The following is a 27,799-nucleotide window of genomic DNA, read 5'->3' as shown; positions in this document are numbered from 1 at the left end:
GGTTATTTTTTTTTAAATTATGCCAAAAGATGCCATTTATTTTTACCATGATAACTGATATTGCATAAAAACCACCTGTTCGTCAGCAGCTTCCTCAAAGTCATGTTTTATCTGACATGCCATTTTCAGTTACACCTGACTACTTGAAAGGCAAGTTAAAATCAAAATGCTATGCTTAATATTATGTAAGCAAGTAGGTATATTAGAGAGCTAATGAACAATGTAAATAATTATATATTTATTATTATAATAACCACTTTATTATGCCTCAAATCATAATTGGAAAAGATTCATACCTCATAGTAATCAACATGCAAAGAAAGGAAGAGGTTGGTAGTGATACTTCATATAACTGATAAAACTAAAATTGGAGCAAAAGCTAAGTTTGATATAGGGAGCTGCGTCACATCATGCCATCAAAGAGCTTAAACTAACCACTGAAATTTGATTCTGCTTCCAGTTAACATTGGATCTGTACAGAAAAGAAAATCTTGTATGAATTAAGAGCTCAAGAGTTCTGTAACAGTGCTGACAAAACTGTGTACTTTTCAGTGTTTATAGATAGCCTTACCTTATCTGGGTCAGCTGTTTCCATTTTTTCTGTATGGTTTTTATCATTGCCAGATTTTGCCCCTAAATAAACCACATCTCCTTCCAAAGTTTCTTTCAGTTTCTTCTTCAGTGCTACCTGTTCATCTTCAGGAAAGGAAGCGGGGGGAAACGCACAAAACTTTAGTAAAAATTCCTAATACAGAGTGTAGATGCATTTATTAAAATAAATAAGATAGGCATGTCATCCCTACAATTCTGACTGGAAAATGGACTACAAGATTGTCATCATTGTGTGACCTAACAGCTCAAACATGACTTTGCTTTTAAGAGGATGGCCACTGAGTCTCTGTCCAGAGACAGAGGATAATAGGGTAATTTCTCTGAGAAGACTGCAAAACCCTGAAGGCTAAAAACAACAATCAATCACAGCATATCAGTTATCTCCACTTTGTTAAGATTAATGAGATTAGAATATGCTAATATTACCAAACCAATGGACACTGCAAACATCAAACCCTATAATCAGATCATCTACATATAAGTTGTAGAAAAAACACTCCTATATGTCAATCATAAATAGCTTAATTTGTCATGGAATCTTCAGCACTGTCTTAAACAGTTTTAACTTCCTACAGTGATTCCCTGTGGCTGGTGATGGGACAGGGCTGCAAACTGTTTCAAAGTCAAATGCAATTTGTATCCCTGTAGACCAGGTGACACTTTTCCCTTAAAAGAAACAAAGTAATTTGTTAAGGATAATGGCCAGCAAGGAGTGAAGGAGTGATCAAACCAACAGGAGCCAATAACTCCTATAATATGAAGCATTTAAAACAAACAAACAAAACAAAACCCCCACAACCCTATTTCTTTTGTTTAGCAGCATTTTTTTGCAAGAAGTTATAGATTTTCTTTATGTAGATTTTTTTTTTTTTTTTTTTTGAGGTTTGGGAATTGATCTGTTCTAGAGATTTACAGCAGATAACTTCCAAATCTGTAGCAATTGCACTGATACAAGTAAACTTACAGAAGCATAAGTAATGCAAAGTTTGTTGGCATCCTTAGTGTCATAAACTCATAAGAATACAAATTCTGTTTATGTTGAGTACCTAGTTCCTTCCTCCATTGGCTCTTTTTTGATTCTAATAAGGCTTTCTCTCCTTCTCTTTCACCCAAGCTACTAAACATGTCAGCGGGTTTCCAGGACTCCTTTCTGTAGGTGAGAGAGAAAAAAATTACTTGAAAATCTGTTGATTTTAAACATAACTTTTTGATTAGTATTTATATCAATTCTTACCATGATTAAGAACTACAATTCATTACTGGAGAAAATTTTCATGGACAATAACACAGATTTACGTACATAACTTTCTCTCTTGGTTGTGGATATGACTCTTCTTTCCTGCTTGAATTAGAGTTAGGCTCATCTGGAACAGATGAAATTTCACAAGTGTTTTGGAGCAGTGCTACAATGGTTTCCTCTGATGCCTCATTAGTGCCTGTAGTAGAATACATATACATGCCTAAATGTATATATATTTACACATTTGTACATATATGCATATATACGTGCACAAGGAAATAAAACATATGTGCCCACTAAACATTTTTCAATACTTACTACTTAAGGAACAAAGGAGACTTGCAAACTCACAACTATTTAACAAACCTGTTTTCTGCCCTGCTTGTACAGCTGAGGCATGCAAGTTAAAACTTCAAAGGTATTCTTAGAATGCTAGACTTACAGTAAACACTTGCACTTGCCAGGGAGCTCATTACTTTCAATGTGCCATGTTTGTGGTGACAGAGTTGACCTCTTCCACGGGTCCAAAAATAAGAGTGATAATACAGGAAGATACATAATAGTTGTCATGCTTGTCAGCATAAGAACTGCAGAATGAACACTACTCAGTAGTAGTACTACAGTTAAGCAGAAAGATGCATGTACATCTTGGGGTCAGAAGAAAATCTAAAGACTGCTCTTAAGATACACAGTAATATCTGAATTCATCGATCAACCAGAAAAGCCTGCATTTCTGAGGCTTTTTGAGTGTGGTGATGACAGTTATTTCCACAGAATCATGGAATCATTTGATTTGGAAGGGGCTTTTTAAAGGACATCTAGTCCAACTCCCCTGCAATGAATAGGGACATCTACAGCTCAAGCAGGTTGCTCAGACTCTGGTTTTGTTCTCAAAATTTTGATGTTAATGGTTCAGTACCTTTCCACTATTTTTTTTTCCCCCAGTTTTAGTACGAAATGTTGACAAGAGTTGCTTGCTTTTTTATTCTGTAAAGTATTAGAATATTAACAAACCATTTCTAGTTCTTATGGTTAAAATTAACAGCTGTTTGGTTCCTAACACAGGCAATTTCACATCTGTAATAGCAAGCAGTATTGGTCTTGATACCATTAATGAGTAGTATGCAAGTAGTCTGCAAATAAACTTAAATTATGAACTCAACCCAAAATTAAGCCTCGCATTTTGCTTTGTTTCCATGAAACTAACGTCAGTTAACTGTATGAAAATTGCACTGCACTGTATCTTACCCATTTCCTCTTGCTTTTCACTGGGAGTCTCAGATATATGCCTAGTTTCTCCTTTTACAATCATCAAAATCTGCTGAAGCTGTTCTTGTGTTAAACACACCGAACTTCTTAAGTCTTCAGCTGATATACATGTATTTTGAGGTTCGTGTTTACTTTCTTGAACATCAAGATTCTCAGAACTGGGCTTCCTGCTTGTGGTGTCTCTTTGGAAAATCAAAGAGTGATCTTTAGTTGTGGCTTCACGTGAGGAAGGTTTAGTTACTTGCACTCTTTCACCTTTTGACATTGATAAGCTCGATCCACTCCTTGATTTTGCTAAGTTTTCCTGATTAATACAAGCATTTTGTGTTGACCTCAGCATATGCCCAGTGTGCCTTATTCTCAAAGTCTGTTTAGGCACTCTGGCTTTATTTCCCATCTGTTAAAAAAAAAAAAGAAAAAAAAGAAAAAAAAAATTCAGCATATATTGCATTAAGGAAAGCAATTCTCATAAGTAACAAAAACAAGACTTGAGCAACAGGTACCAGTGTTTTGTTTCTTCTTTGTTCCATCGATAGAAACTAACTCCATAAAAAAAAAACCAAAAAAAAACAGTAAAGCATCTTCATGAGTACTAGAAATCACAGAATCACAGAATAGCCCGGGTTGGAAGGGACCTCAAGGATCATAAAGCTCCAACCCCCCTGCCACAAGCAGGGCTACCAACCTCCACATTTAATACCAGACCAGGCTGCCCAGGGCCCATCCAACCTGGCCTTGAACACCTCCAGAGACAGGGCATCTACAACCTCTCTGGGCAGCCTGTTCCAGCACCTCACTGCTCTCATAGTAAAGAACTTCTCCCTGACATCCTCCTTCTTCCTTCCCTCCCTCCAACTTAAAATCATTTCCCCTTGTCCTGAAATACCTTAAGGGAGAACTTAACACCTAAATCTGAATATTTAGAAGACACAAAAATAATTTTATATAGCATAAGATTTAAAAGAATTCATAAACATTCTTATTTTCTTTGGCATTTCTGAAGCATGGCTTCAAGTGTGGTTCATCATACAACCAGTATTATTTCAGTCTCAATCTTTTCCATTCTGTAACTGTTACTCTTTCCAGGGTCTTTGGTATACACTTGTAACTATCTCACAGATACTGAAACATTCATCGCTTTGTCTCTCCAGCTCATGGCATTCCAGTTTACTCAAACAAGCACAGCCTATGAGACTACATGGACAGTAAAACACGTTTCAGATAAATTTTACCAGTATCCCTTTAAAATATCTGAGAGTTCAGATTGAGATGATTTCCTGCGCTGTTGTAACTTATTGGGAACAAAACAAAACCATTTTGTGATGGCAAAAGTTGTCACAGAATTTATAATTCAAAGTTGTTGAATTTTTTGCTGAACTTTTTGAAGTTGAGATTCACAGATTCACAGACAGTCCCAAGTCTGCAGGCATCCAAGAAGCATTTGGCCGATGCTCTTAGATACTGACTTCGGTTTTTAGGCAGTTCTGTGTGGAGCTAGGAGTTGGACTCAATGATCCTTGTGTGTCCCTTTCAACTGAGGACACCCTGTGATTCTTTTTTACAGCTATAATGAACCTGAGAAATACCTCCACCCCCCCCCCCTTTTTTTTTTTCATAAACATAACTGATTACAAATACTGAGACATTTCAAATTATCTGCCAACAAACTGAATGGTATAATGTGTGCTCTAAATAAAATGTAGGTTTTTTCACTTACCTTCATTGCAGGCTTTGCTTTATCTTTTGGGAAGCAAACACAAACATATGAGAACAGTATTTAATAGCAACTTCTTCCTGAAAAATAAATCTTAAGAAACTCATGAGCTATTACAGTCATCAGACATCTTGTAAGGAAGGGGGAAGTACCTTCCTGTAAATCTGCCCAGTATACGTGTATTTTTTTCTTCCAGTATAAAAAATTCAAATGTATGTTGGAAAACAAATAAAAACCTACCTAGATATATTCCAGCCATCTATTTCCAGTTGCACAGAAAAGTACCGTGCTTTCTTTGCACTACCTATTAGACACCAGAAATGCTAACTGTTCTGACTGACTGCAAAACAACTTATTAATAATATTTTACACTTCAGATGAAAGTAATAAAATTTGGGAGTATACTAAGTTGTCACTTTTAAAGGGGGGCGTTAAATCCTGGCTTGGAGTCAATGGCAATGATATCTCTTAGAATGCTATGAATAGGGCCATCTATGGTCCAACAAATGATACCAGCTACATTTGAACTAAATGAAAGCACTTTCAGAGTACTGCCATTCCACCATTCCAGAGGTGTTGTGAGGCTTTGTTTCCAGTGATCTGCCATTTCTTTTTGACTCAGAGTATTCCATAATACCTCACTGGGCTCAGCCCTCTGTTAAATGCAGAAAGTGCAGCCTCACCACAGCTGACAAAGGGGACAATGAGTTCCCTGCTCCTGCTGGCTGCACCACTGCTGATGCAAGCCAGGGTGCCATAGGCCTTTGTAGAACAATTAGGGAAAGTGGCTCTGTGCTTGTACATCAACACATCTCATAAATAAAAAATGAGAGTGTAGACAGGCTCATCATGAAGCTTTAATGAGCTGGTCTTTTCTAGTGTGCAGCACTGAGATCTGGTCTAAATAACAGCTTAGTGAAAATGATAAAGCTTGGCTACCAACCACTGAAGTACTCTAAGTGTGAAATTATACAGTTCTGTGTAAATCAAGCACGGAGTCACCGGGCTTCTTTTTCCCTGGTAACAAGGTGCTACTAAATTGCAGAAATCGTCGTATTACATCAGCCGGAGCTTGAAAGATTCCTTCAGGTAAATAATCAAAAAATACCAGAAGCGGCTAAAATCAGCCTCGGCTTCCCGTCCAGCACTTCAGTTTCAAGCTTCAGCCCATCTCTGTAAAACGGCAGAAAGAAAAATCGGAACGGTGAAGAGAAGAGGCCGCGGTGAGATCCGCAGGCTGAAACAAACCGCACCTCGCGCTCACACCGCCCGCAGCGCTCCGGTCACCTCACGCGCCGCCGGCCCTTTCCCGCCCCCTCCCCACACGGGCTCCACGCCCCCCCCGGCACCAGCGGGCCGCGAGGCGCCGAGCTCAGGCGGGGGCTGGGTCCCGCCCCGCGCAGAGCGGCGCTCCCGGCCGCCGGGTCCCTCCCTCCTTACCCCAGGTTCATGGCCCGACCGGGCCGCCGGCGGAGCCTGAGGGGCCGCCGGGCTCGCGCCGTGTGTACGGCGGTTGCCGGCCCCGCGCAAGGAGTCGGGAGGCGATAGGCTTCCGCCGGGCCCCGCTTCGCCAACGGGCTGCGCGCACACTGCGGGGCCGGGCGGAGCGGCGCCTTGTGGGGGATGGAGTCTGCGGCGGGGAGCGGCTGGGGAGGGAGAGCGAGGGAGGGAGAGGGAGCGCCTTCTGTCTCCTCGTGTACTGCTTCGGAACAGCAATTTCTGAAGCGTTCCACGTTGCAACTTACTATTTTATTTTATTACTAGTCCTCTTTTTCTTTCTTTCTCCCGGACAATAGAGTCAGCATTCATATTCCTAACCTTCCAGTGAAAATCTTTCAATCTTTCTTTTTGGGGGGCAAAAGAATTGCCTCCTGATTTCAGCTCGAGACAGCAGGTGGCAATATAGTTTCAAACATACCTGCAGAAGTTTAACTGCCCTAAAGAAACCATCTTACCAAGGGCTCAAAACGGCTTTTATTTTTGCTCCTGAAACGAGTTTCAATCTGTTAGGATTTTTGGCATATTTTATGAATTAGGTATTAGTGGTTTGCTAGACAAGCGTGAAAACGAATTCTTTCTAAAAGCATGCAGTTCGCACCTCTGTACGTAGTTATCAAATGCTGCCATTTGAAGCTGACACTAAAACTAGTGCTTAAATGATGTAGCTACAAATCTATTCTACACCCAGCTCTTCAGATCCCCTTAGTGGTAGTGTTACGGTGGAGGGGAATGCTTTGAAAGTAATAAACATCTCCTCTAAGTTCTGTATTAATGCTGATTGCAAGCGAATATACACGAGCTGCTGCCAAGAGTTCATACCGTACAGTTGATGACTGTAACACAGCAGTGTGAGTACTGCTACGTAGCTTCAGTTCTGGTAGCTGCAGAAGACAGTAAATATGAGCAACTTTTGTTTTGGACATATCAGTTTTACAGTAAACGTACAAAGTCAAGAGTTAATAACATGCTAAGCTTCAGCAAAAAGAGAGTTTGGAAAAAGCTCATTTACTTATTTTTGTTGATATTAACAAAAAAGTGAAACAGAGAAACAGAAACTGGAGCAAAGTCACTTTTTAACCCTGCCTGAGTTCATCCCACCTTCCCAATTACTCTGATGGCATGCTAAAATATTCCCAGTTTTCAGAACTCTTGCCTATCGTGGGCATGATAGAAACTGATGTGAAATATTTGAAGAATAAATAATGTTTCCTATTACTACTTGTCCCAGAAAATTATTTACGGTGCATATGTTTTTAGAAAGGAGGATGTGGGAGATAGTATAGTTTCTATAATTCAAGCACTGTTGGGGTGCTTGTGGGAAAAGAGTTAGCAGCCTCTTTCATATCCTGAAGAATTAATCATCAGCATTCCCAACTTCTTGACTCATTCAGGAGGTTTGAATAAAAATGTTTCTGGGCTACGTGGGTCTTTCTGAAGGACAAAACACTACACAAAGTACTTCAGTCACATGTTGATTAAACTTTTTAATAGCCTATATAAGCAAGGTAAGAGCATGAGGGTTCAGAGGGAAGTAGGTGTTGTGGAAATCCCATGAGGTATCTGTCTTGATACTTACACATATATACCATTAATATCTGGTCTTAAGTGACCCAGAGGTTTTTCAGTCACTTACATATTCAGGAAAACCCACTCTCATTTTCTAGGTGGATAAATGGGTTGGCACAATGATTAAATTCAGCATCATTAGTGGTAGGTTTTGAAAGATAGAAAAATGAGGTGTTGGCCTGGATTGGGATGGTAAATGCAGTTACAGTACAAATAAAGTTGAGATGGTGCTCCAAGAATTCATTTCACTGGAACTTGCATATAGAATGCTGCCACATTTGGATTTGGCATTGTTACTGCATGGGAGAAGACTTTTTAAATAGTTAAATATACTACAAATGTGGATTGAATCTGCTAACCTGTGGGTGTTTTTTTTTTTTTGTTTTTTTTTTTTTTTTTTTTTACTTCAGGGTGAAGGGAGTCTCAAAACTTCTCAGAATGTGAACTGTAACATTCATAGAGAGCATGTCCTTTTACCCTACAGTGACCAACAGAGATTGTAATCCTTTTTCTTAATACTTATATGTAGTTTCTCTGGGATAGTCAGCTGTTGCTGATTCAGAAAATTAGGAATTTTCTTAAGGCATTTTAAATATCCATAATTACATCTGGCAACTTGAATTCTATTCTATGATTCTATGAATTATATAAAAGCTGTGAGCATATATGAGCAAACAGCAAATCCCTGTCAAGTTCTTTACAGCCCAGCATTAAAACTAAGATCACTGCTGAAGAACAGCGTCCCTCAAAGCATGTCTTACTTGCTACTGGACAGATCTGAGTTCATATTTAGTTTTCAGGTCATAAGAATTTAAGTGGAAAATACCAACAGTTTTGGTTTCAACTCCAGTGAAGTTTAGGGAACACAAATGCTCATTTTTAGACTTCTTTTCTTAACTGATTCCTGCAAAACCAAAAAAGATAAGGAGTAACTATCAACTTTTTGCAATCAAATACCAGCATGAGATGGTGTTAATCTTTAGCTAGCACACTTGACAATTAATGATGTGAATGTATGAACTGCATGCTAAATAAACCTTGCTGAAATCAAAGAAAATATTTCTTTCAAGAAAATCTGTTACTTTCTGGTACAGCAACTGATAGCAGGACTGCATGTTCTGATTGTAAAATAGTATTCTAAACAGGAGCGTACGTCACATCCATAAATTAATTGTTGATCACTAATGTAATCGGCTCAGAGTGTACAAAGAATTTTTAACACTGAGATATTTCTAAAAATTGTTCCTATGTAGCAGAGGAATGCAGTTCCCAAAACCTGCACCACACCTTTATTGTCATTCATACCATACTTCTTTATGTGAGGTGTTACACATCTTCTGTTCACATTTATGTATTTAAATGATAGTTACATTTTAAATTGTCTTTGTAGACATTGTCTTTTTATAAGTTATCTTGGAATGAGTGCAATCTTGAAGAAATTTGTATACACAGTATAGGCCACCAAGAAGCATATTAAGAACGTAAGGAAACTATGTTTTTGTTCTACATGTGTAACTAAAAAACATTGAAGTGGGCAGACAGAGTCAGGAGCAAACCAACTGAATTTATATAAGCCTCAGTCTACAGTAATCTTTACCTTTTATAACCTTCAATTCCATCAATTTGATTGGGTAGTGGCAAAATTCATTGGTAGCAAAAAAGCTGTACCTCCAGTGGAGTTGCACTGTCTCAGAACAACAGGAAACCTTACTTTCCTATTGAGACAGACTCTTTAAATTATATTTCTAGTCTTTATAGCATTTGCCTGAAGTATTTGTCAAGTATTCGCTATTTTCAGGTATTTCATGGACAACTATGAATATTTAACTTTGCATGCATAATTCTAGGTATTGTTAAGAGATTGCATTTTTAATTGAACGACAGCCTCTCTAGGGGAAAAAAAAACAATATTTTTTCAAGTGAATGTTCATAAAGCTAACTGTTCTTGTTTGATACTTACTGTCAGTAAAGGACATGTTCTTCAAAATTGTACATCGCTTATACAAGATTCTTATCACAGTCCTATTTCCTCATATGGCAGTCTTAACTGAAAAATCTCAGGTCCGTTGCAAACTTTATTTCAATGTTTGTATGACTAAAAAGGACCCATGTGTACTGTTACGCTTATCAAAGAGTTGGGATAAAGTGTAGAAACAGAAAATGTTGCGTAAGAAGGCAAAAGAATATTAAAAAAAAAAAAGAAAGAAAAAAAGAATGGATTATACCTGAATGGGCTGCTGCTTTTACCAAATTTTCTTTCTAAATTCATAATAGCAAAGAAACAAAAACTCAGAGTGTTCTGCTGTAACACACAGTGAGTGTCAAAACACAAAGAAGAGATGAGTCCTGTTTCTCAAAGATATATTTCTCATCGGCTCTCTGGAAAGAATAAAACTTGCATCAAAACAGCAGGATTTTCTAGTAGCGTTGGAATGTTAGTACATAAGACTAATATGTAGTATCAGGTCTGGATATTTTATAGAGTAAAACTATTAATAATCAGTATATTAAGTGAGGATTGGGCCAGTCTTTCTTCTGAAAATATGTCATCTTATTTCCTAAAAGTATGTTTTGATAGAGCTTATAATAAAACAGTGTAAAAGCAAAGATTACTACTTAACATTTCATGCTTGTCAGGAAAGCATTTCCTGCAAAACACTTACAAATGAGCCCCTTCTCAACTCTTGACTGAAATGCATTAAGCAGAAATCTGACAACTGCTCAGCACAATTTGCAAGCTGCAGAGAATTCAAAATAGTCTTCCATGTCTAGGCAGAAATTCACTTACAACAGGGAGGTTAGTAGATTCTTTGTACTGTATGAGCCCATGTTGTATTTAATTAAGGTATGGTAAGCATCACTGTATTTTCCCTTGATGGCTAAGAATTTTTGCTCCAGGTGTAATATATTTGCAGTTAATTAGTCTGATTCTTTGTTTTTCTTCTCTCTTCCTTTCTTGCCCCTTGTAAAAATCTAATAGGCTGTCAAATCTTTTATTATTTTTCTTGAAGGAGCCTTCTCTTGGATGGATATAATTACCTTAGTACAGATGCATTCATCAACTTCATTCAAGGTAACTGACTCATGAACTGATTAGGTTTTACTACTTATGTAATGTGTATTGCAATTAATCTCATAGCACGTATAAAATTAATATTTGATGTGAGGACAACAGAAAATATCCTCCAAAGAAACTGATCAACATGTATTTGAACAGACAGAAATGAAACCTAAGTTAAAAAACAGACAAAACCTTAGAAAGAAATGGCAGGGAAAAAAGCAAACAAATAAGTAAAACAGTGATGGTATTTATTTGTACTTGTTATCAATGATGAATGATTTTTATAAAGTAAGGTAAAACAGTAAATCGAACATTAGTAAAGTAAATTTATATTATATTGTAAGAATTCAAAATGCCATCTTAAAGTCACAGTGAAGCAGTAAAAAAAAAAAAAAAAAAAAAAACCCAAAAAACAAAACAAACAAACAAACAGTAGAGAAAAAGGGAAGAAAGTAAAATGCTTTGCTATACCAAAAAAGGATCAATCTACTGCTTGAATCTTTTAGTGCAAGCATTTGCTCAGGTGCTATGCAGATACCTTTGTCTGTTTTTCTATTTTTCTTCTATATACACACACTTTTAAAGTCCAACATTTCTTAAGGAGAAAATGTCAATCAATTTTTTTTTTTTTAAAAGCCCCTAAAATAAAAAACAGCTGCTTAAATACTAAAGAAAACAACAGATTTATCTAGTAATTATATTTCTTTCACCTTGTATTATATTGTTTGTCTTCTCAGGATGAGGTTTAACTCACTCAGAATCTTAACTATTCTGATTTCTAGGGACTGTTCAGGGACTTTTCAGAAGAATCCTTGAGGGAAAGAAAAAGCATGTGTGCATGTTGTAATGGATCATATCTGAAAAGTGAAAGGTACATTCCAAGCGCCTGGGGCTGCTTTTGTTCAATATTTAAACAGATCTTCAGGGATTTTAGAATAAACTTAATACTGGATTGCATAGCTTCCTTAGCTTGGGAGTAGAAGGAAGGTGTAAGGTGCTTATTTTTTCCCTGGAAATAAACAGAGCTCTGTAGTGTCAGAAAAATAATCAATGTAACAGTAATATATACACAAATCCTGAATAACAGCATTATTAGAAACTGTATTTCTATGAGAAATCAGCTCTGAGGTGATTTTTACCTTAAAATGAAATAAAAGTATAAACAGGAGAGGAGATGGTCATTATTTGTTGTGCTTTAATATAAATATATTCATTTATGGAGTTGGATGGCCTGTATATCTGTTTAATGTAAACTGAGATGTGGTTGTAAAGGAAACCATGCCTTCTTTTGTGACATGACATTATTACAGTATGACAGCATGTTACAAATTCGTTTTATCTTTAAAACTGTTCAGGTCTGGTACATTTTTTCCAGTTGTTACTGACTGGGAGGTGGGAGATGTTGTGTTGACACGTGTTAAAATAGTCAGGTGGAAGATAGTAAATGAAAATGTTACAATTCATTGTAACATGGCTTAGAAACACATAATACACCACTGTGTTATATTGGAAATGTGTGGACTATTACTGTGTATTTAGAAGTTTTGTAAGATGAATAATCTAAATCACAGTGCTTTTGTGTGAAGAGGGAAGAGAAGCATATTCCCTGGCCAGAAGCAGATACGAAAAAGCAGAATATGCTGCATCTCTACAACTGTTTCCAAGATGCTGTTGTATTTTTGCTACTCTGATTAGGAAAAATCTGAGTAGATCAGCAGACTGATATAAATGTATTTGAGCTGAAAGATAAAGGAATAGGATTTTCTGAGAAATTCCCTCATCTGCCCTTTTCTTTCCACACTGTAAAAATGCCATTTTCTTTAGGCTTTTCCATATTCTTTTTGTCTTCCCAAAATTGCAGCATATTTTCTTCTCCTTCATCCTTGAGCTGTACCTGATTGGATTTGTGCTTGTATTTGCAGGAAAGTTATGCATTGTTGCAAATTTCAGTTCTGTGCTACCTACTGCAATTTGAAGGAAAAACTTAAAATGGCTAGCAGCAAAATGGAAGAAGATTAAACAGAGAAGAAAATGATGGGCTATGCTGATGCAATGCTTTCTCTCACCTTTGATATAAGTCTTCCCTTTTGTCAAGTTTTCTGAGAAAAGCTCTTTAATCATAACTTGCTTATTTAGGTTGAACTTGGTTATATTTAAAAATAATTTCAACAGATCTCAACAACTGCTGCTTGCTTCATTGCCATTTTCATATGGGCTTTAGAATTTCTAAAGATGCAAATTCATTTTGAAGTAATCCTTATTGCCTCTGTGGAAAGTGTTTATTATATTTGGCAATAGTTGTTCTGCAGAAAATTGGGAAACTAGCCTGAATCTCCTGAATGGTTTATGATTCAATCCCACTTCATGAGTGAGCATTGCCAGCTGCTTTGTTTCCAGTTTCTACCATCAGAGTTTTATATATATGGGCGTGTGTATAAATATACCCACACATATTAAATATACACATATGAGATTGTGTAGTATACGTACACAAAAGCATATGTAATTTTCCATGGTATTTCTTTCTAGTTGATTCTGAAAGCTTCATTCTGTTGAATTAGATAAGCTTGAATAGAGGCACGTTAGGGCACTAGTAATTCTGGATATTCTGTTTGAACAGGCAAAGGAGCTTTATTAAGAAAAGGAGATAAAAATGTTGTGCCATAGCTTTCAGAAATGTTTGGTGCTTCAAAGGAAAATACACTTATCTGGCTATTACAAGATGAGACTGAACTTGTGATGACAAGCATGACAACAAATCATCATGTTGCTTGCTGTGGCTCAGGTCAGTGTTGTCTTCTTTCTGCAACATTTTTTTCTATGCTATTGCAATGCAAATCTATCTGAGAGTTTTGTTATATTATATTCTGGAACACATGAAATCTGCAGGAAATTATTCCGGTGTCTATGAGAAATCCCTTCATACTTGTGCAAGTCTTTAAAGGTTATAAAAAATTGTCAGTTTCTGAAAGCATGTTCTACAGTATTATCATTCCTAATGTTTTCAAATGTGTATGCTTTTACAATAAGTGTTAATTAAAGAGCATACATTATTAAATCACTGTAGTAAGAATGAGCCAAATTCTGACGCTCCTATTCACACTAGAAAGAAAATAACTTGATTTTAGTGGAATTTTCAGAGCAGTGGAAGTTTCTAAAGAGTATCAATAAAACTGCAAAGGAAAAGGCTGCAACACCAACATGGTAATAACCGTGTTGGATTTTAACAGTAACTGAAAATATTTTTGCCGAATTTTTTGTGATTATTCTGAGCAATGTGTATGTGCTTTTTTTCTCTGATTTAGGGATTTAAAATACAGAGCTAGATGGTGTATTACTATTGCACTGCCAGAAATGCCCACAGAGACTGTCCAAAGATAGTCTGTGAAGCAGCCATATGGCCAGGAGCTGAAACATATTAATTGCTGTTCCAGAATAATATGGGCGTAATACCTCTTCCCTTTGTGCTTTGGTTTTCCATTTGCAGAATAGTGCAATGTTATTAAAACATTTAATTGAATTTTTCTTCAAATACATTAGATTGTGTTCTAAAAGTGGCATCTCACTTTCACAGCATATATGTTGTTCTTTTTCCTGTAGCATAGAAAAATGCAGTCTCATCTCGTCTATGGCTACATGGCTTTATGCAACGTGACTTAGAAAACTGGAAGAGGAGTTGTTCATTTCATTTTATTGAGGTAGATAAATCTTTTTGTTCATTCTTGGAGAAGCCAAAATACTGAAAATAATGATATGAGAGGTTCCATGGTTGTTTGTGTATACAGTATATATTTCATAGATTAGTTAACTAATTGGCATCTTGGAAAGGTGATCTCTATTATGCATGTAGTATTGACAGCTACTCTATAGAGGGATTTAACACCTATTATAGTTTTAAATTCCATTTCTTCTTTCCTAAAAAAGGAAGTTACTTACTTTTTTCCTCACTATTGTGTTTTCTTCTTCCATGTTAAAAAAATTATCAACTTTTAAAGTCACTTGAAAGGTGGGAGTAATCATAAAATGCTTATACATTTTTATCTTGATTTGGTGAATGAGAAGAAAATCATGTCCATGACTTTTCCAAATGGTTGACATGAGGGATAAATAAAATAAAAAAGAGAAAAATAGGGGCAATAGGAAAGTTTGTTGCCTAAAGGACAGAAGCTGCTGAGCAGAAAATCAGCCACTCATTTATGAGAGTGCCAAGCTCAAAAAATACTGTATTGAGTAGTGCAGAAATTCGGCTATTTTCCTTCATATAATGAGTACAATATGGATTCTGGAAATGAAGGCCTTCTATTCCCTCCTTCCATCTGTGTTCTACATCCATCTGTCATATTTATCCTTATTTAGATTGAAAATGTTCTGGATTTGTGGCAGTGTTTGTGTTTAGAAATGAACCAACCAATAGGGTGAATGCAACAGAAGCTGTGAGTCCTACTGATATAATCTCTTGGCAATAGGAACTCTGCTATAGGTAGGAGCTCTGCTACGGGCCATTTTTGTTATTGGAGTTGCTAAATTCTGACATATGCTTATCATGTTGTGGGTAAGGAAAAAACATGGTTGCAGTCTACTGGTCTTAGGACACACCACTTCTGAATAATAATAGATCATCCAAAGGATGGTTTGAAATTGGCATCTGAGTGAACAGACTGGCGATACTGCCTAAAATGCAAGCCTTAAGCTTATCAGTAGTTTTTTTTTTTTTTCTCTCAGATGATGAAACCAAATGCCTAGTTGTTCCTTGATGTACTAGATCTATAGTTTTTGCTGAGTCTTTAATTAATGACAACTGTATAAAACAGAAGGAAGAAAAAAAGTGGAAATGATTTAAAAGCTCCCATTTGAAATTTTTTATTCAGTACCATCTTGAATATTATCACAGATATCAGGTAAGAACAATGGTTTTACTTCCCTGAGAGAGGAGTTTTTCTCCGCATATTTAAGAATATTTTACTAAAATTACTCATTGATTTTTAGATTGAGCACTGTTCACTGTTCTTTCAGAGTACACTGTTAACTTATCCTATTAACTGTATGACAACACTTTCTAGATTGTAATTGTTCCCTTTTCCTTGAGAGATATATTTAATATAAACAATAATTTGGATATATTCTCACATGAACTGTGACTCGTGAACAGGTTGGAAAGGAAAACAGGAAGTTTCAAAATAGCTCAGAAATGTGTTTATTGGATTTGTGAAAAGACTAGTAGCAGAGGTTATCAGGTTATTACATGAATCTGCACCCTGAAATGGCGTTCTTTTTTTTTTTAAACAAATAAAAATATTCTGGTTTCCAGTATCTAAACTTTCAATTAAAAGGGTTGCACACAGTTATAATTGGTCATGAGAAGTTTTCTTATACAACTAAGTCTGCATTTTTCACCTTGCTGAAAGAAAGAAGTTCCTTGGCAATGATAAAAGATTCAGTGGAACTCTTATACCTTTATTCACTGCAATTCTCTTCTGTATGCCAGTATAAGTGCTTTATGCAGTCACAGGATGAACTGGACCAAGAACTGATTTGACTAAAATTTTTGTGGAGAGAAACAGAGAAGATAAATGGGGGCAATTTTCAGTGGATCACTTCACTGATTTTCAGCATGGAACTATACAGGTAGCTGTGCTGTCATAATGGAAAGAATTGTGATGGAGCACCATGTATGAATTGGTAGAATAGTGAATAGATTGATAATAAGGAATGCTAAACCTGCTCCTAAATTAATACATAACAGATTATGCGTTCATTTCTGTCATTGTGATATTTTTTTTTAAAGGGAGATGAGATGATCTCAGTAAATACCCCATAAACTATAGACCGAATACCCACTAATGACATTGCTAGGAGAGCAAAAAGGCAGATCAAAACCTGAACAGCAGCAACATTGCACTTTATACAAAGAAGTAGCTACTTCCCTGCTGATCCTATCATCAGATAACAGAAGAATATGGTCTGAACATTAAAAAGATAAATAAATGGAAAAAAGAGAGAATAACTTAGAAAAAAGATGCATACCTATCTATTTATTTATTTAGAAATGAATGAAATTATTTCTGTTCACGGACACAATGAAGATTATTTTCTAAAAAGAGCTCCACTTACTAGAAAAAAATGCAATTTGTGTTTAGCAAATGAAGTATCAGTGTACTTCTCAGTTCATTTGAGTAGTAATAGAACTGTCATATTAATTGCAGAGCAATCTTTATTTATTTTAAATTTTATATTAATTTCACCATGACAAAATAAGCCATCTCTAGCCACACTATTCACCCAATCTGAATGGCATGGAATTTAATTCCTAATGGGCTGTATGTGAAACACATTTATTTCCAGACAACGATCTTCATTCAGCTCATTGATTCCACCAAAATTAACATCTTTCATTATGTCAGTGGCTGAGATCCACTTCGTTTACACTTTTCTTAGGTAACAAAAATGTACAACAGTATAAAAAATGAAATAAGTTTCAGATAATTAAAAATTTTAGGATAACTTCCCTTCAAATTTAGTAAATAAAAATAATGTATTTTGAAGAGAAGAGGGAAGAACAATGGGAAATGTAGCATTTTAAACAACTGAATAATCAGCATGTTTCTGTAATAGCAAATAACACAGAGAGTAGCTAGAAATAGTCAGTCTTGTTTCTGAGTACAGGAAATGTGCAGCCTTTTGTTTCAATTGCAAGAAGTAAACAGCAATTTCAGGGATCATATTATACCTTAAATTCCTTTAAAAACTGACAGCCAGACATGGTAGGTGTAGGAATCATCTCTGTACTTAAAGTGCTGACCATTGCAGGAATTGCATTGAAGTACTTCATCACTAATAGCTTTCACGTGTTCTTCCAATATCTGTTTCATAATCACTACCATAATTTCATTGCAATAAGTAGTTTTTTTCTACAATTAAAAATTCTAATTATTGCAGTACATTCATTTCTTCCTTACTTTAATTTGTTCTACTTATACATATGTTTCTTCTTTTCCATGCTGCTGAAAGTGCCCTAGTTTTCAAGTTGATCTCCAAAAAAGCCTGAGATACATACTAACTAATATGGATGGATTTTCATAGAATTACAGAATCATAGAATCCTTAAGAGTTAGAAGGGACATCTGAGGACCATCTAGTCCAACTCCCCTGCAATGAACAGGGACACCACAGCTAGATCAGGTTGCCCAGGGCTTTAATCCAGCCTTGCCTTGAAAGTCTCCAGGGACAGGGCATCTATCACCTCACTAGGCAAAATGTTCCAGTGCCTTGCCACCCTCACTGTAAAATATTTTTTTCTTACAGCTAACCTAAACCTTACCCTTTTTGAGCTTGAAACCATTTCCCCTTATTCTATCACCACAGACTCTGCTAAAGAGTCTGTTCTATTCTTTCCAGTAGCTCCCCTTCAGATATTGAAAGGCTGCTACTTGGTCACCTTGGAGCTTTCTATTCTCCAGGCTGCACAGCCCCAGCTTTCTCAGCCTGTCCTCATAGGAGAGGTGTTCCATTCCATGGATCATTTTTGAGGCCCTTCTCTGGACACGCTCCAACAGATCAATGTCTCTCCTGTACTGAAGATCCCACATCTGGATGCAGATGTGACCACAGCTTAAATCTCAAATAGCAGCATGCAGGTCTTCACTATTTTCCATTCTATAAGCTATCTTTGTGATTTTGGAACACTTCAGTTTGAGTTTCAGTAGCATAAGTGATTTGTCTTTTAATAACTTAGTGTAGGAGAACTACAGTACCCCAACCGTCTGCTTTATGCTGAACTCATTGAAGCAGCCAATTTTATCTTCCAGAATGTGGCTGTTGCACATGCTGAGTGCTGATTGCAAGTATTATCATAAGAGAATCACTCAATATTTAAGTAAATTATTCTTCTTTTAAAGGCTTTCTTTTATACTCTCATATGCCTGCTGACTTAATCGCACCAGGAGATAACTGACAAATAGCATCATTCAATTCCATGGCTGCTGTTGCTGCTGCATTATATTTATCAAACAAATTGGGAAGAGGAAGAGAACTACAAAAAATCAACTACCTGCAGTGTCTCAAGAAAATTAATCAACAACCACCTCACAAAATGTCTACTCTAGAGCAAAGAATATAGGTTGGTAACAAAAGGAAAACCTGTACTATAGTGCAACCAGAATGGTTTATATGTCTAATGAAATGGGAACAGTTTTTGGAAAGGACCTGAAAGAAAGATTCATAGCCTTTCGTACCCTAAAGTCCTGGTTTACAGAGAACTTGTGAAATATCAAATACAGATAGGAGCCCTGAAAGTAAGAGTATAATCAGCATGTCTGCTAGTAGCCATTTTTAATTCCTTTTTGTATTGGTAGGCTTATGATAAGAAAATTAAAAAATGAGCAAAGATTAGAGGTCTTGAAAACTTAGTGTTCTTAAGCATGAACAACCTGAACTCACCTTACATTCCTCAATGCCCTCTGCCATGCCAAGTTAAATCCTTTTTTGGCCTCATCTTCTTTCTTCATTTTTGTTTCTTACAGTACAGTGTGAATCACCATCTCTGCTCTGTAACAAAACAAAGAGTCATTTCACTCAATAGGGTGAGATAATTTCAAATATTGTTTCGCTCTCTGGGGAAAACAAAAATGGACAGAAGAAACAAATCTTTTACTTAAATGTGTTGCATCCTCCAGTACCTTACCACAATCTGGAATTAATATTTAGCATGGATTCTTATCCAGGGATTAAGATCAAGTTAATAAAATCTATAGCTTTTCATATAGAAACTGTTTTTTCCCCTACATTCAGATCCAGTGTAACATTGTGGATTTGAAGTGTTCTAATTTGAGTATAATTAAATAACGGTAAAACTAAAGGCCATATGTGCGACCTTCTGAAAGGGAATTTGAAAATATACATCATCATCTACTTTAGCTAAGTGTTTATGTGAAGCATTTGGACTAATTAAATCATAGGCTTCAATTACAGTATTTAATCACTTCCAGTAGTACTGAAAAAATGAGTATAAGGAATTGAAAATCTTTATGAAACCCAAAGGATCATTTAGAAGTTTTATTTTTCTTTGTCCAGATAGCCAAATTCTGCTATTAAATTTAACAAAGTGCACAGTGTGCTACCTGAACACAGCTTACAAAATCCCATCAAAAGGATCAGATGCTCTACAACTGGAGACGTACATTCAGAACAGTCAGTACCCTGCTGCCTTCTAAAACCTTATTCTTATTTGAGTGCCTGCATGGGAGGAAAACTCTCTGTGGTAGTTGTTATCCAAAGTAGATTTGCTCTCCCTTTGAGAATATCTCATTAAATGTCACTCAGTGCAAAGAAAAGAAATGCAGAAAAACAAAAACAAAAGTAGCATCCACAAGGCTAAAAAGAGCTGAACTGAAACTAACACCAACCGGACACTTTTCTGTGCATACATATAAATACTCTTTTGCTATACAAAGAAGCATGATGAAGGAATCTAGAAGTGCTATCAGAAAGAACAGCTAAGTTCCTGACATGGGAAATATGATACAGTAACACCAGGTAAGAAATTGTTTTCCAGTGGGATCTGGAAAATATCAGTTTACTTCACATGCAAAAAATTGGATGGATTAAATATATTTCATCCTTCAATATCATTGAAAGATTCAAATATTATAATAGCTTTTCAGACCATTTGTCTGAATCTGACAAAACTGGATACCATTTGGAAAACACTAATAAACTCAGTGTATCAGCAGGCTGCACAGTTCCAAAGCTAGAGAGACTATACTTCTTTTGTATTTTTTATATGAATGTGCTGTCCTATGCAGGAGAAGTGAAATTACATGATGTTGACTTCCAAGATATTTTAATAAAGCCATTCTTAATTCTTTTAGAAAAAAAGAGATTGACCTCCTATTTATTTTTAAGCTATGTTTTTTTTTTTTTTTTTTTTTTTTGTTTAAGTTTAGATACCAGGTATTTCTGTAACTAATCTTTGTAAACTATAATAAATCAAATAATTGACAACGTACAGAATTCTGTTTTGCATGCATTCCTGTCTTTTTCTCTCACTACAGACATCAAAGTAGGTGTGCTTAGTTTCCTTTGTTTCAAAATAAACCCTTCTGTCTATAAAGCAGAGGCTGTAGTGCTGTTTAGAATTTTTAAACTACAACTCCACTTAAATGCCAAAAGCATGAATCCATTAGCATGAAAGAAAGTAGAAAAAATATTTCCAGTGAGATAATTTTTTGCAGGGAGGTAATCCTTTTTCTCAGACAAATTGCTGTAGCTGAAAAATATTTCTCATTTTCAGACGTACTACTCTTCATAGTTGCCTGATCAAGGTATTAAAAAGTCTTAAATAAGGTATTAAAAGGTAAAGGCAGGAAAGAGAAGTATATTTTGGAAAATCCAGAGTAAATTTAAATAAGGAACAGAGACATTAAAATACTCCTGTCATAACTACTACCTTATTTTATCCCAGTATCTCTGCAGTTCCACTGTTTATATTAAAGATGGCCATATTCTATTGCAATACAGCACTAGCAGTACAGTTTATGGAGGGATCAAGAAGCTGCGCTCTGTACTGTAGCCTGATCTTTCATGGCTTATAAAAATATTTTAATTGAGCCATACTTCAGTGATAAATGCATTTATCTTCTCCTTTACTGCAGTTGCTGCTTCTGTAACACATGGTTTCCACGACTGCTTTTTCCTATACATATCTGCTTTCCAATTGCCCTGAAGATTTCTGAATAAATTCAGCTCTATATGGCAGGCTACTCCCTCATTCCAAAAGGAAATCCCTTGTGGTTTATAGTTTATGGTTTCACTTGTGTAAGTTCTAAAGGAGCAAGTAGTAGTTTTAATACAATTGAATTAAGCATTGTTTGTAAGGTTTACCAATGCTGTTCTCTTAACTCTTCTGTGGCTGAAAAATCTATAGAAACTTTGCTTAGATATTTCTTCCCCTATCTAGTATTTTCACTAAGGTGTTTGTACTTCTATTTGTGTCTATCACCTGATTTTTCTGAATCTACTCCTCAACATTTTATGGAGTTTCAGTACTGATCATGGTTTCCTCATGTTTTTTTTTTCTTTTTTTTCCCACACCCGTACTGCTCTACTCAGTGCTAATGGATTGACAGTAGTGCATATGCTCTTTCATTCTTAAGGGTGGAGGAAGGATAGAGCAACAGCTGTTTATAGGCTCCACTGTTTGCCCTCTCTGTTTTGAGATTTCTGTCATTTTTTTCAGCAGATTTGTATAATTTTTGTTCTTGAGATAAAGAAAAGCTATGTTGAAATTAAAATTACTTTCGCTGTGTATTTCATATGCAACCTAAACTTCGTGGGCTTTTAAATTGACTCCCCCCAGCAGAATCAATTAAACAATGAGAATGCCTACAAAATGGGCAATGGAGATTAGGCATAATCACACTCACGGATTTTTTTTCTCTGAACAATGGCTTATTGAGTGATAACAACAGAAAGAACATACTCCTTGAATTTGCAAGATTTGCTATGTTCTCTGTCACTGCAGTGGTACCTCAGACATATTCATTCTTGCAAAATGCATATGCTTAGATATGCAATCCACTAGAAATAGATGTGCCAGACTGACTAGAGGGAAGCAGCCATTTCGTACCTATTCATAAGGGAATGTTATCTAATATCAAGCTGACAATTAGAAAACATTTCTCCCTGTTTATTTTAACTTGCAAGTACTTGTTCTCTTTTTTTCTTTTTGAACCCAAATTGTGATTTTAATCTTTGCTAACACAGTGCTAACCTATGCACTACAGGTGTGTTCTATTACAGTGAACACTTTACCAAATGAGCACCATTGAACAGCTGGGCACTGGTTCACCCAAGTCTGTACGTAAGCCAAGAAAGGCAGTGACTCTTCTCTTCAGGCTGTGTTGTGGTGTGAACTTTATTTTGGTATATATCACAAAAACTGGCTTTCAAAAACACTTCTGTAAAATTCTACAATAACATGTAAATAGTCTCTATCATGTTACATCATTTCAACATATAGTTCAATAAAGAAATAACAATACATTTAACTTAACATAGACCTTCACTGTTGTATGTACCAATTCTTTTATCATGATACATGGTTATGTTTCCATTGCCGAAGTCACAAATTACTCTTAGTAAAAAAGGTAGTTAGAGAATCAAATAAGTGGAATAGGATATAAAAGTGGGGATATAAAGCAATAAAGAAAGTAGAAACTCTTAGAGGAGGAGTGCAAAACCAGACAATATCAAGTGAAACCATAGATCTATAAGCCCCGCTTAAATAAAGGAAGGCACTTCATATGAAATCATCAATATTAAAGTGGTGTTTTTTAAGACACATTTAAGATTATGAGGATGACTTATTCACTAGATGCATATTCAAGCAGAAGAAAAGAATGCCTTCAGAATCAACCAAGTTTCACTGACAATTACATTTATGCTAGTAAATTAAACAGGATCCGGAGGCACTTCTTGGTACTGGACCTTAATTGCCTGTACTTTTAAAACAGTACCTATCATGTTTTGGATTAGTCAAACTCCCCTTCTCCCAGTTCCAAGGTATGTTAAGGAAGTTGGCACAGTTTAGTGTGATCCTAAGAGCAAATCTACATGGGAGTACTCTATTTTGGGAACTAAGAGATTCTAGCAGCATGAATCCATTCTAAGTCATTTCCTCTGGATGTCAGAGTGGTCCTAGATACATTTAACTGTGTTAGCATACATGTAAGTTACAGAGCTGGTTCTAAGAGATAAAAGTGAGGAAAAAAAAATAAGAAAAATGTATGTATTTTTAGTTTAGAATTGGTAAGATAAGTGTACATAATCACCTGAAGTTAGATCCTCAAGTAGTGGCCATATTTCATAAAGTCTGTGTAATAGAACATTGTCATAGAAATACAGATAGATATTTAAGTATAGCAATAAAAATGATACCTGTAATTCTTTATCTAACTTCCCTTGCGTTTTCAAAGAGCAGAACATAAATGAAGTAGTCAAAACGGCATGGGCCATTAGCTTTTCTGTGTTACAACGCTGACATGAGATCCTTTTGTATGTTATGACTACAATAATAAGAATATTAGACAATGAATTTATGACTTCAATGAAAATTACAATTGTCCAGTCACTGAAGTGGAGGATAGATAGATAACTACAATCTTGTGTGGGGGCTCAAGGCAATGTTCAGAATAGAGGTTGTACAACAAGTTTGACAGGGTGCGGAAGAGGACGCTGAGAACAAAGGCTGTCTCCAGGAGACAAGAGCAGAAGTCAAATGGAGCGCGTAATCTCTGCGTGATGACGATACTGACTGGAGAAGAAGTGAGAGAATAGAAGCAACTCGTGGCTCTGATCCGATGAGTGCTTGGGCAGGCCAGTTAGTGCCTGTACCAGAAGGAGACTTAAGTGCTCTGTTGACATGCTGGGGGATGGAAAGTTACAGGAGGGAGCTCACAGATTTACATAAGGGATGTGAGAACCTGCAATAAAGGATTTCAATTGCTCGTGTATCTAAATCTGTGCCTTTGGACATTGCAATCTTCTGTTATCTAAATGGTATCTGTGTATAACAAATATATAACAAATACACATAAAATTACATTAAAAAATATTGGCTACTGTTTTTTATTCTATTCACTTTTTTCCTTAATTTACTTGATCTATTGGGAAGCTATAGAAATTCGATCTCATTTTGAGACTACTCTTATTTCCTTGGTAAAGTTGCAATCTTTACCAAACTTGAGCCATTCAGATCCTGTCCATGTTTTTGAGTGTGACACAGGCAGTGTCTCAGGCTTCAGAAACCAGCTCTTTACAACTGGAAGAAATGATCTTGCCAATAGTTCGGCTGAGAAAAGATTTAGTGTTGAGAGTAGACAGTCCCATGACTCTGATTTTTTTTGTACCTGCCAACTTCATTGTAGTCAAGATCACTTAAGGGGAAGAAACTCTCAGTTTCCTGCAAATGGGGAATTGAGGGGAACATCAATTACGTTCAGATAACGTGCCTTAGATTTTCCATCCTCTGTAAAGCATGTGTCACTGTTAGACAGAAATAAGTAGACTGTACTAATGATTTTGAAAACCAAGAGATCGGACTTCGATTGGTGGTCTGCCATGAGAAAAGAAGGAAATTAACAACTGGTGAAAACTACAATTCAATTTGGCAGATATCTATAGCTGGATATCTGAAATGATGAAGTTGAAACAGCAGTCCTCTAAAGTATTGACTGACATGGACTTGGGTAAGAAGATTCATCCTGAAATCAACAGAAAGCTTAACTTTGTTTCAGTGGTTTCTGTTTGTTGTCCAGGTGGGTGGAGGGGAAGGACATGGCAGCTGGTCAGGCGCTCACCCCAGCTCTGATTACCACATCATGGTAAAATGCAACACCTGTAACTTTCAGTGCAAACTGAAGAACAGATTTGGTATTTCTTTTCTTCCAGAGTTATCAGTTTACCCCATGTGAGAGTAGTTTTCTTGCTCAATTCCATTAATTTTCTCTCCAGTTCTTACTAGTTGGGAAGTACTTGCATTATGAAGGTAACCCAAGATAAGAAAGGTAAAAATGTAGGGAATTGGCTTTTAATATGAACAAATCCTTCATGACTTATTCTCTTTTCCTCCAAATAAATATATTCCTTAATTCCCTTTGTTGATTGTTACTTAAAGAGCATATCTTTGTTATATCTTGTGATGATAAGTTTTACTGGTCAACTGCAACTTTAACAGTTTCTTGTGACCCTAATGAGTGGTTAAATCTTATCAAGTTGATTATTATCCCATTTATCTCTTCTGTAACGCAATGTAGGGTAAACAGAACTACTGTTTACACTTCCTGATAATAGTCTAATCTAGCATTACCTTATGTATTCCCATTTTTTACAATAAGAACATAGGGGCTGATGACTGAATATCAGTTATTTCTGTTTCGGGAACTCCATGCTTCTAATTGTTCTCAAGTCCTTCCATTTTTTCTATTCATGCTTTTTTTTTTTTTTTTTTTTTTTTGGGTGAGAAAATAATCCAATTTTTCAAATTAATACAATGGTAGTATTTGGCACAATTTCAGTTCTTTTAAACTTTTATTTGTTAGTTAGATAAGTAGACTGTTACATTATGCTCTTGACTTGTCTTTTGTAGTAGGAAATGAAAGCTGAAAACAAGTCTGCCACTGGGGAAGAACAAATGAATACATCAGGACTAGGCTCAGCAGAATACAGCTAAAATGCATTTTCCTCAAATTTTAAAGCACACACGTGTAGGTGCTTGTTCCCAGTTATGCAGCAGAATGTTTGCTTGTGTTTTTGATTTTTTTTTTTAATGAGGCACTAAACAATGTGAATTTTCACCAATCTATGAGAGACATAGGTGCTGCTAGAGTGTTATTTCCACAGTTAAGAAAAGAGAAATCTGGAAGGAATAAAGGGAGGCACTGGAACAAAAGACAATAAGTAATGTTATATGTTTTCTAATACTATTTTGAATTTCTTAAATTTAGAATAACTTAATAACAACAAAAAAGTGCATATGTTTTACATTTTGTGTTTTCCACATCAGTACATTATAGGCTAAGGAAACTAGCAGACTGCAAAATTTCTATTTTGCATTTACTTTGTTTGATTAGGGTATAACTTATTGTTCTTTAAACAAAGAAACAGCCATTAATTTCACTGAGCTTTTCACAGATTCCGATGTATGGTATGCTCACAAAGATTTACAGATGCTTTGTTTTAAAGGCAGAAAGTTTTTCAGAAAACAAACAAAAGTAGATCAGCCAAAAGTATATCTGAAAGTAGAAAGCTTAACTATAGCAACACATAGTGTAACCTCTTATTTAAACTTTACAACATGTTGCTTCTAACAATGTTATAAGGTATGTCTGTTAGCTAGTTAGCTCACCTGATCTGACTTACTTCTTTTTATGCTTAATGACATCCACCTGTATCATGACACCAGAGACAACACAGATGTTCCTGTAATCAAACTGAAATGAGAACTTTCATCAGCTGCGAAGAAGTCTGTCTTAAGTATATATTATCCTGTGCTATTATCCTGCACTTTGTGTTTGGATTCCAGTATTGCCCTTGGTGTAGAGAATTAATATTATAAGAGAGTTTGGATTATGTGACTGCGAAGTTGTATGGATCTTGTTTCTGCTATTAAAATAAATGGTTTAGCTGTGTTTTTTTTTTTTTTTTTTCTTCTCCTTTACTTGAACTGCACATTATATTTTCCAATATAATTTGGCAAAATATTTCTTTTCAGAGCTCCACACCAAATGGTGTTGTCCATACTGGGTATATTCTGTTCTTTGGCATTAGTAATACTGACAGGCCCCTGCAGATGGTCTACTACTCTAAGGCAGGCTTTGATTAATTCTGCTACAAATTTTATTGCAAGCCTAAATCATTGCAATATTGTTGCAGCCCTAATGTAAATCCATGATTATTCCTTGGAAAGGGGATTCGAGGCTACTGGTCTTTTGTCAAAATTATTTTGGTTCTTGCAGGCTATCACGAGGCCTGCAGCCTCTGCTAGTGAATGAGTCACAAAAAGAGAAATCGGAACCTGATGTTCTTGTCTTCTCATACAAAGAGTGATGGAATGACATGGCGTTTAAAAAACCATCAGAAACTGACACTACTAACAAAAGTCCTGTCATCATTATAGGACTGAGACAGAACTGGCATTAGCAGAGACATCTCTGTAAGATACTCCTATGACACACCAAATCAAAATTAAGAAATAGATTTTGAAACCGGACACTTTTGTGCGCTGAAGCATTCAGTGTGGTGAGCCATATTTAATAGTATTTATACATTTTCTTCCAGATAC

At 36.0% G+C, this 27,799-nt stretch overlaps 1 protein-coding gene and 1 long non-coding RNA gene across 7 annotated transcripts in view; one reads left to right on the top strand and one right to left on the bottom strand.

Moving 5' to 3' along the window:
* The window catches only part of CCDC66 (coiled-coil domain containing 66), a 42,989-nt gene that overhangs the window by 11,944 nt on the left and 3,246 nt on the right, over positions 1-27,799 (bottom strand). Inside the window, exons 2-10 of one of the 6 annotated variants that reach the window (XM_090148183.1) lie at positions 26,864-26,948; positions 19,399-19,506; positions 7,155-7,216; positions 5,944-6,008; positions 4,839-4,861; positions 3,101-3,518; positions 1,913-2,048; positions 1,659-1,762; positions 572-696 (exon numbers count right to left, since the gene is read on the bottom strand). In XM_090148183.1, the coding sequence (XP_090004309.1) occupies positions 572-696; positions 1,659-1,762; positions 1,913-2,048; positions 3,101-3,518; positions 4,839-4,861; positions 5,944-6,008; positions 7,155-7,216; positions 19,399-19,425 (960 nt within the window). In that variant the 5' untranslated portion in view covers positions 19,426-19,506; positions 26,864-26,948. The other 5 variants (XM_090148185.1, XM_090148182.1, XM_031608275.2 and 2 more) reach the window with 5 other exon arrangements.
* LOC149916428 (uncharacterized) lies at positions 8,318-14,736 on the top strand. The gene is made up of 5 exons (XR_016470102.1): positions 8,318-8,400; positions 10,913-10,974; positions 11,745-11,833; positions 13,583-13,747; positions 14,568-14,736. It is a non-coding gene; the product is annotated as an uncharacterized LOC149916428 (long non-coding RNA).

The sequence above is a fragment of the Phasianus colchicus genome, chromosome 11, assembly GCF_987193195.1.
Source record: "Phasianus colchicus chromosome 11, bPhaCol1.hap1.1, whole genome shotgun sequence".
Lineage (NCBI taxonomy): Eukaryota > Metazoa > Chordata > Aves > Galliformes > Phasianidae > Phasianus > Phasianus colchicus.
Note: the sequence above shows the minus strand (reverse complement) of the source record. Positions and strands in the feature narration are given on the sequence as shown.